A 10697-nucleotide genomic window follows, 5' to 3' on the forward strand; every position below is an offset into this window, starting at 1 on the left:
GCAGTTTTTTTTAAATAAAACACTGTGCAACCTAAAATGTTGTCCAGATCCTGCTGCAGCAGCCAAAGTTCATTGGGCCACGACACCACCCCAAGGAACTCCTCCAGTTCAGGTGGCTTCTAACAATTATAACCATCCTTCCTTTCAGCTGTGCCTGACATCAGCCATGGGTGTTTCTCACCACTTCCCACCCAAAATAAACCAAAAATGAAGATAAGCGAGCAGACTACTGCTGAGTAGGTGCCATTTAATTGCACTGTCAATTACTTGTCCATTCTTGCTGATGAGGCAGTAATTGGCTGAATTAGCATTGTCCTTTTTCTCCATAAATTAAATGGTTACACTAGGGGGTTTTAACTTATTGTCAGGTGGATATAGATGAATGAGAAGGCACAGGTAGCCTGGACTACACCTTTAGCACCACAGCTGGCTTGTTGTAACAGTTGATGACATTCAGTGTAGTCAGTGTACTCAACTGCTTCTTGATATCACATAAGTGAATTGAACTGGCTGGAGACTGGCATCTGCCATGGTTGGCACCTCAGGAGGCAGCCCATATGGTTTATTTGGCTGAAACTGGAAGAAAATGCTTCTGCCTCATCTTTTGAGCTCAATTGCTAAATTTCACCATCTATGGTGGTGGAGACTGTTCATGGAGCTTGCACCTTTGACATTATATGGTTACACAAGTTCAGGATGGCTCACCACCAGCTTCTCAAGGGCAATCGGGGATGGGTAATAAAAGCTGGCCTTTTGACAGTGACACCCAATCACAAGCATTAATCTTTAAAAACCCCAAGTCATTATAGGTATAATCAAACCCAACATTTGTGGGTTTATTACTGACCACTCATTCACCTCTGCACTCACCTAACTCCAACCCACAGTCATTTCAATCAGTGTTCAAAATCTAAATCTAAATGACATTCCCTGTCCAATGACTAATAATTTGATTTTGCAAGCACTGGGCTTGCACATGCCACAAGAAGTACCTGATGCTAAGATTGCAAAGGAATTGTGTTGGAATCCCATCTGCATTTGGCCATTTCCCCAAAACAGGGAGGGACTCAGCAAAGACCTTAACATTGAAAGGTCAGTCAACATAGTGGCACACCAAGGAATGGCCATATAAGTGTTGCAACATAAGGTAGCAGGAGTGTATGCAATTTCTGTTCACTATCAGCAGAGGAAAAAAAAGTGAAAGTTTGGGGGAAAAAAATAGTAAATTGTTAATTGAGCCAAGACCACCGCCGCCACCAAACTTCCACCCCCCACCCCTCCCTCCACCTGCCCAAATTGTATTTGCTACAATGCAGCTATTTGCCTGGCAATAAAATACATGATTCAATTCTGTATAACAGCAACCCAACATCTTCTGTTTCCAAATTCCAATGTTTATAAAAGGTAATAACTTACGAAAAGACATCAGGGCTGATATCAATAAGCTTGCTCATTGCCACACACAGCCTCTCATGTAGATCATGGTTGAATATGGCTCCTTTAATTGCCTGAACATTGCGTTCAAGAAGGTCCAATAGCAAAGGTCTGAGGTGGCGCCCAATTAGCAGTGTGCAATCTTTATCCAGCAGAAGTTGAGCCAAGGTATTAAGGATACACTGGCGATCCTGCTTGTTCCAAATCTAGATTCATGGGGAAAGAAAAACACAATCACATGACGTAGATTTAAATATCACCAATAACATTTGACAAGCAACACTTTTGTTGACAGTAGTTTTGAGAAGATCATCCATCTATTCAACCTAAACTTTAATACATTTTCTGCCTCAGCTCCCAATCCTGCAAGTGAATACCACTGCTTCTAAAACAACTTTATCATGCTCTCTATTCCAAATATTATATCTCTGACCCTCTATTTATGAATTCCAAACTATTGCTTCTATCCTTTCAGAATGTTAAACATTGACTACGTCACCATATTAGCGCAGTGCAGATTACAAGAGAACTGTAATTTTAAACCCTTTATCATTTTGAAAGGTAAACAAATTTGTATTTCCTTATCATGGTGAAAATTATTAAGAATTTATACCCTTTAAATTCTTAATAACCTTCAGAAAATGTTTTATGTTGAAAGATCTTACAATTTTATAGAAATGTTTTTGTAGCTTTTAAATCCGAAAGATGTAAGAGATCAGGTCAACAATTCAATCAGACTTTGTTTAAAAATGGCCTCAAATTAAGATACTGCCTTCAATGCCCCACAAAGTTGAAATATAAAATCCCTTATTGACAAATAATATTAACTGCCCTTCAGCCCTCAGGAATCAGGAAAGAAAACAAATGTAATGCTGGCGGCAGTCGCTCGAAGTGATATTGATGCCTGTTCTATGCCTTCCCTCCAGACCAACTGGCACCAACAAATCATGTATAGTTGAAATGCCATTTTCCAAGTCCCACTTCCACCAAATCTCTTTCCTTTAATGCCAGGTTATGTATCCTCTTCCATTCTCCTCAGCATTCTTTCAAACACCTGCCATGGGGCAAATACCAGGACTAGATACAACAGTAAGGGAATCAGAGATCCTTGATGGAATTATCCACAATCCACAAAGGACCACAAGCATCTCTCGCTGTAGGAATCACAGCTGGTTACGCTATAGCTGGAGTGATACTATGCCACGAGAATGGGGTAAAGAAAGAAGATAAGCCTCCATGAGCTAACACAGCCAGAACCCAAACTGCCGAGTTAACTGCACCACATTCAAACCATCTCACCAATACCCCAGAGGTATGGGATAATTGGTTGGACTTAAAGCTAATATGTTGAATAAAATATCACAGAACAAGCTTGTCCTCAAAAGATGAAACTCTAAGAATAAAGCGACAGTGACAGCAGAGTTGGCTAAGTGACATGTAATGGGCGTGAACTGTTTTGTTTCAGACTGCAAGAGGTTACATCATGGGGTTCTGCTGGGTTTCGTATTAGGACCCTGACCATCATGACCTATATTAATGACTAAGATTTGGGCATGCAGGGCACAATGTTAAAACTTTACAGATGACAAATTCTGGAAATATTGTGAACCATGAAATGAACTGCGATTGACTTCAAGACGATTTAGGCTGGTAGAATAGAAAGACAAGTAGCAGATGGAATTTTATGCAGAAAACTGATTACGTTTGGTCAGTGGAATCAGGAGAGCCATTTTATATACATATTAAAAACAAAACAGAATTGTAAAAAGGAGGAGCAGAAGGCTCTTGGAGTACATATGCACAACTATTGATGGTGGTGGGGCAAGTTGAGAAAGCAGTTAAGGTATTGGGACGTTGGCTTTATAAATAGAGTTGGAGAGGACATAAACAAGGAAATTATGATAAACCTATAAAAATAAAAACATTCGCACGCAGCTAGACAAGCACCTACAAATTTAGGTACCATTTTGGTACCTAAAGACAGCACATAAAAGATTTGAGAGAATGGCTTGTGATTCAGATGATGAATGATTTCAGCTACGTAGACAGATCAGAGAAACTGAGCTTCTTTTCCTGAGAAGAGAAAAGGTTAAGGTATTCAAATTGGGAGGGTCTGGACAAAGTAGCTCAACAGAGAGTTCCCATTGGCAACAGTGCCTTTTGTTTCTGTTTAAGATCATTGGAGAAACAAAAAAAATTGGAGGCAACAGGTTGAACAGCTTTTGTAAAAAAAAATTGTAGCAAGTGGTCAAGATCCAGAAAACAATGTCTCAAAGTAGCACAAAGACAGAATTAACATGACTTTCAAAAGAGAAAGTGGACATTGCTCACGAGAGAACAAAATGAAGTAACGCTAGATGAGTATCTCTTGCAGAGTGTCAGCACATATACAAAGCCTTAGACTGTACTGCAACTTCTCACATTCCTCCAGTCCAGACTAACTTCACTTCCCAGTATTGCTAATTATCAGGTATTCAACATTTTTTTAAAAATTGTAATTTTATTCCAGTTTATCACACAGCCAGATTCTTTTTTTAAATTTTTCAACCAAAAGCCAGAAGATGTCGGAGCAGGCTAGGCCATTTTGCCCATTGCTGCACCATTCGAGGAGACAGTGGATCACTTAAAATCCCTAAGCTGGCTTTCCTATCTTTTCTCCATTACCCTTGATTTTAAAAAATCTATATCAACACTGAATAACCCAGTAGCTATAGCCTTCAGATGTAACCAAATCCAGATTCATTTCCTTCTGAGAAAAATATCTCTCATTCTGCCCTAATTGACAACCACTCATTCTGAGATTATGTCCTGTGATCCAAGACTCTCCCGCAAGGAGGAACAACCTATCGGCACCAATTCTGTCTGTACCCTAAGAAATGTATGTTTCAATGAGGTTGCCTCTCATTCTTTTGAAGTCCAATGAGTACAGGCCCTACACAACCTCTCCTCATAAGAAAATCCCTTCATGTCTCAAGTCAACCTAGTCAAATGTCTATGAATTGCCTCCAAAGCCAGTATAGTTTCCTTAAAAGGGGACCAAACTGTTCACAGTATTCTAGGTATGGTGTCACTCATACTTTGTATGGTTTTTGCACGCCTTCCCTATTTTCTACTCCATTCCTGAGACATAAAAGGCTACTATTCAAATTTTCCTTCCCCATTACCTGCTGAATTTACACAGTAGCTTTGTGATTTATGCACAGGAAGCCATCCACCCCCCCCACCCCAATTCATCACTGCACCAAAGAGCATATTTTACCATAATACATTTCATTTGCCAAGTTTTGCCCACTCACTTAACCTGTTTGTATCTTTCTGTAGACTGTGTGTCATCTTCGTCACTTGTCTTCCCACCTACTTTTGTATGATCTGCAAATTTGGTGGTAGTACATTCATGTCGCTTATTGAAGTCATTATTACTGTATATAATGGAATTGCGGCCCCGGCACTAATCCCTGTGGCACCTCACTGGTTGCAGATTGTTGTCCTGAAAATGGTCCCCTTTCCCCAATCCTCTATTAGTTAAAGTCAGAAGTCACACAACACCAGTTCACAGTCCAGATTTATTGTAAGCTTTTGGAGCACTGCTCCTTCCCCGTATTTCAACTGATGAAGGAGTAGCACTCCAAAAGCTTGTGATTTCAAATGAACCTGCTGGTTTATAACCTGGTATCCATGAGACTCCTGACTTTGTCCACCCCAGTTCAATACGAGCACCTCCACGTCATGGCTTCTATTAGTTACCAATCATCTAACCACGCTAACATAATACTTCGAATATCATCGGTTCTTATTTGAGCAAGTAAACTTGTGTAGTACATTATCAAATGCATTTTGGAAACTCAAATACATCCACTGATTCCTTTTTATCTATCCTGCTTGTTACCTTGTCTACAAATTCTTAACAAATTTGTCTGGCATCATTTCCACCTCACTTTTCGTAATCAATCATCTGCTTGATGATATTATGTAATTCTAAATGCTGTGCTATTACATCCTTTTTACTACATAGAACAATACAAGCCCTTCAGCCCTTGATGTTGTGACGGCCTTTTATCCTACTCTAAAGATCAGACTAACCTACATACCTTCATTGTTTTATCTTCCATGTGCCTATCCAAGAGTCGCTTAAATATCCCTAATGTATCGGACTCTACATCCATCTCTGGCAGTGCATTCCACACATGCACCATTCCTTGTGTAAAGAACCTCCCTCTGATATCTCCCCTAAACCTTCCTCCAATCACCTTAGAATTATGTCTCCTTCCCCCCCACTCCACCCCATGACAATCTCTGGCTGTCTACTCTATCTATGCATCTCAACATCTTGTACACTTCTATCAAGTCATCTCTCATCTTTCTTCATTCCAATGATGATCTATTACTAATTCAGTAAGAAAAGTTGAAATCAGAAATTAACTACAAAAATGTTGATGCCTTCACCTGGAAGCTCACTGAAGATTTTACATAGTATGGTGATGAACCATCTGAAAATTAACCTCCCAGCTCAGCGAGTAGATTAGATTAGATTAGCTTACTTACAGTGTGGAAACAGGCCCTTCAGCCCAACAAGTCCACACCGACCAGCCGAAGCGCAACCCACCCATTCCCCAACATTTACCCCTTTACCTAACACTATGAGCAATTTAGCATGACCAATTCACCTAACCTGCACATCTTTGGACTGTGGGAGGAAACGCACGCAGACACAGGGAGAATGTGCAAACTCCACACAGTCAGTCGCCTGAGTCAGGAATTGAACCCAGGTCTCTGGCGCTGTGAGGCAGCAGTGCTAACCACTGTGCCACCGTGCAGCATTTAGAGTAAGCCTACATCCAAAAATGTTGATTCTGACCAAGGGTCACTGGACCCAAAACATTACTCTGATTTCTCTTCACAGATGCTGCCACACCTGCTGAGCTTTTCCAGCAATTTCTAATCTTCTTTCTGATTTACAGCACCCGCAGTTCTTTTGTTTTTTTTGAAACAAAACATTTGTATTTGGAGTGAGCTGGGTTTCATATGTGAGTTGCAGAAAATCAGCATATATTTAGAACTACCAATGATAAGGTCAACATAATTACAAATAGGTCTATCTGGGAGAGTGGTGGAAGGAGATTCCGTTGGGAGATTTCAAAAGAGAACTAGACACATATTTGGAAAAAGATGAATTTAACTGGCTACAGAGATAGGGCTGGTGAATGGGACTAGCTGGGTAGCTCATTCAGGACTGGTTCAGATACAATGCGTCAAATTGCCTCCTCCTATAGTGTTAAATTCTCAATTCTATTTAAAGATATTTACTAAGACCTAACATTTCTCCAATAATAGGTATTAAGCTAACTGAACTATTGTTACAGTTTTGTTTTCCTCAGTTTCAAATGAAGGCGTTGCCTTGGAAGTTTTCCAATCCTCTGGGACTTTTAAAGATTGTAAAGATTATTGGAAAATTACTCTCAATGCATCTCTTCCTATCTGTAGCTCCTCCTTTTAACATCCTGAGATACAACCCATCAAGGGTAGGGAATTTACTGGCCTTGAAACCTATTAGTTTCCTGAACACTTTTTCTCCGGTGACAATTATTATGTTAGTCTATTTTTGCCCTTTGAATATTTAGTATTCTTGGGATGTTTTTAATGCCTTGTCATGTGAAGACTGCCATCAAGCTACACCATCACATAATTTTCACAGAATTCAGGCATTAGTAGAAAACACTGGCATAATAACAACAGAACTCAGCTCAGATATTAAGCAGCGATCCTGACTGTGGAGACCACATCACAGATTAAATGACCAAAAATAATCCAAGGCCAATAATCCAATCTGTTTCAGTATGCCTCATGCAGCATCTGAAGGAACTGCAGCAAAGTGTACAACACTGTTTTCTTCCCAGTAACAGTTCGTTTGGAAATCATTTGTCTAAATATTAAAATCAGCTGCAACTGCAGAGTGATCTATCTGAACCCTTACCAGGTGAATGAAGGCACCAAGTGTGATTAAAAAGAGACAGGTTAAGACAAACTGGGGGAGGGGGAGCAGATGAAGGTCCTATGCCCCTTCCCAAAGTCCACCACCACACAACGCTCCAGTCCTGGGCCAAGCTGGGATTCACTCACTGAGTCACTCACCTGCTTGGTCAAGTATTTGTTCAACTCGCTGCCGCTCTTGTCCTTTAACCTGGCGATGAGTGTCAGAGAGGAGAACTGAAACTCCATGTCCTCCATCATAGCAGCGACCCTGCTGGAGGGTTTCAGGACGAGGTGCACGGGGGAAATGGTCAGGAAAGTTATCCAGCCAGCAGCAGCATGTTCCACAACCAGCTCCAAACTATAGGACAGTCACACGTGGAAGAGACTGAGCAGAACACTTCCGGGGCACATGCACATTTAAAACTGAATAACCTCCCCCCAAAGCAACTCCCACATACGTACTGCTTCTGGCAACACTGATTGGTACAATGTGCCTTGAAAATTAAGTCTCCCAAACAAAACATTTCTAAGCCTGCAACACATGCAGACTTCCAATTGCGCAGCTCTTTTTAAAGCTACAGAGCTGGTTTTATTTTAACCACGTCTTTTAATAACCTTTCCTTTTGTATTGTGTATTGCAAAATGTAAAAAAAAACTCCGTTCTTTGCCGATTGCCTGAAACATCGACCACCAAGGAAATCTTCCTTGCTTTTCTTGATAAAACTATTTCATTATTTGTATCCCTTTTTACAAACAAACAGACTTTCCACATGGAATAATACCATCTAAAATGCAAATTTGTTGAGCTGAAACAGTCATGCCAGAGCGCAGTGCACGATCAAAATGGAAAGTGGCAGTAAGAGAGGTGCTGAATGGGCAAACTTTTAGAATATTTGGAGAACTACATCGCCCTGACAGAGAAGCAGGAAGTTTATGCAGGAACCTGTGTTGTTGGTTTATTCACCGTACAAACACCAACCAAAGAACTGCTGTGATTCCTGGAGCAGGTCAGAGGCTGGGAATCCTGCAGTGATTTCTGCACTTCCTATTTCCCAAAGACTGTCCACCAACAAGGTGCAAGTCAGGAGTGTGATGGAATCGACTTCAGTTGCCAGGATCAGTGCAAATCCAACAATACTCCAGAAGCTGAACAAAGAGACCTTGGAGTGTAGGTTCAGTGGTCCTTGAAAGTAGGTGGATAGGATAGTCAAGAAGGCGCTTGATATGCTTTCCTTTATTTCCTGATGAAGGGCTCCTGCCTGAAACATCGATTTTCCTGCTCCACGGATGCTGCCTGACCTGCTGTGCTTTTCCAGCACCACTCTGATCTTGACTCTGATCTCCAGCATCTACAGTCCTCACTTTCGCCTTCCTTTATTGGTCAGAGCATTGAGCATAGGAGTTGGGAGATCATGTTGTGGCTGTACAGGACATTGGTTAGACCACTTTTTGAATTATGTGTGCAATACTGGTCTCCTTCCTATTGAAAGGATGTTGTGAAACTTGAAAGGGTTATAGGGTAAATCTCTCCACCCTTCAGGCTCTCTGCCTGTATTCCTGATGAAGGGCTTTTGCCCGAAACATTGATTTTACTGCTCCTCGGATGCTGCCTGAACTGCTGTGCTTTTCCAGCACCTCTAATCCAGAATAGGGTAATAGACCAATTTTCCCTGGGATAGGGGAGTCCAGAACGAGAGGGCATAGGCTTAGGGTGAGAGAGGGCTTACTCCACAACCACCTATTGAAGGTGCAGTGCTCCAAAAGCTAGTACTTCCAAATAAAGCTGTTGGACTATAACCTGATGCTGTGTGATTTTTAACTTTGTACACCCCAGTCTAACACCAACATCTCCAAATCATGACTTTTAAATGTTGTAATTGTACCAGCCTCCACCACTTCCTCTGTCAACTCATTCCGTACAGGCACTACCATTTGCATGAAAAAGTTGCCCCTTTGGGCCCTTTTATATCTTTCCCCTCTCACCTGAAACCCTTTAGTTTTGGATTCCCCCAATCCATGGAAAAGACCTCTATTTATCCTATCTATGCCCCTCACGATTTTATAAACCTCTATATGGTCACCCCCTCAGCCTCTGATGCTCCAGGGAAAACAGCCCCAGCCTATTCAGCCTCTCCCTATTGTTCAATCCTCCAATCCTGGCAATATCCTTGTAAATCTTCTCTGAACCCTTTCAGATTTCACAACATCCTTCCTACAGGTGGGAGACTAGGATTGCACACAATCTTCTTTTCCACCTATCCACTCCCCCCTCCCCCCCCCCCCCGACCTATCACTTTCATCCCCTCCCCCACTCACCTATTGTACTCTATGCTACTTTCTCCCCACCCCACCCTCCTCTAGCTTATCTCTCCATGCTTCAGACTCTCTGCCTGTATTCCTGATGAAGGGCTTTTGCCCGAAACATCGATTTTACTGCCCCGTGGATGCTGCCTGAACTGCTGTGCTCTTCCAGCACCACTAATCCAGAATCTGGTTTCCAGCATCTACAGTCATTGTTTTTACCTGTATTCCAAAAGTAGCCTAACCAATGTCCTGTACATCTGCAAAATGACCTCCCAACTCCTATACTCAATGCCCTGACCAATAAGGAAGCATCCCCAATGCCTTCTTCACTATTCTATCTACTTGAAACTTCATTTTCAAGGAACTCCCCAGGACCCAACCATCAAACGTATAAGTCCTGCCCTGATTTGCCTTTCCAAAATGCAGCACCCCACATTTACCCATATTAAACTCCATCAGCTACCCCATGGCAGATCTGATCAAGATCCTGTTGTACTCTGAAGTAACCTTCTTTGCTGTCCACTACAGCTCCAACTTCGGTGTCATCTGCAAACTTACTAACTATACCTCCTATGTTCATATCCAAATCAATTATATATATGATGAAAACTGTGGACCCAGCACCAATCCTTGTGGTCACAGGCTTCTAGTCTGAAAAGTAACCTTCCACCACCATCCACTGTCCTCTAGCTTCGAGCCAGTTCTGTATCCAAGTGGTTACTTCTTCCTGTATTCCATGTGATCTAACTTTGCTAACCAGTCTACCAAAATGAACCTTGTCAAATGCATTACTGAAGTTCAATTAGATCATGTCCACTGTTCAGCCCTCATCAATCTTCTTTGGTCGTACTTCAAAAAACTCAGTCAACTTAAAGGCATGATTTCCCACACATAAAGCCATGTTGACTATCCCAAATCAGTCACTGCCCATCCAAATACAGGTAAATCCTGTCCCTCAGGATTCCCTTGCCTACTACCAATGTCAGGCT

The 10697-nt window shown here is 41.6% G+C and overlaps 1 protein-coding gene across 5 annotated transcripts in view; it reads right to left on the reverse strand.

Moving 5' to 3' along the window:
- The window catches only part of mdn1 (midasin AAA ATPase 1), a 189269-nt gene extending 181489 nt beyond the window's left edge, over positions 1-7780 (reverse strand). For all 5 annotated transcript variants that reach the window (XM_072553757.1, XM_072553755.1, XM_072553754.1 and 2 more), the window contains exons 1-2: positions 7564-7780; positions 1417-1640 (exon numbers count right to left, since the gene is read on the reverse strand). In XM_072553757.1, the coding sequence (XP_072409858.1) occupies positions 1417-1640; positions 7564-7662 (323 nt within the window). In that variant the 5' untranslated portion in view covers positions 7663-7780. The remainder of the gene's footprint in view (positions 1-1416; positions 1641-7563) is intronic.
- Positions 7781-10697: the final 2917 nt, after the last annotated feature.

The sequence above is a fragment of the Chiloscyllium punctatum genome, chromosome 3 (genome assembly GCF_047496795.1).
Source record: "Chiloscyllium punctatum isolate Juve2018m chromosome 3, sChiPun1.3, whole genome shotgun sequence".
NCBI classification, from domain to species: Eukaryota; Metazoa; Chordata; class Chondrichthyes; order Orectolobiformes; family Hemiscylliidae; genus Chiloscyllium; species Chiloscyllium punctatum.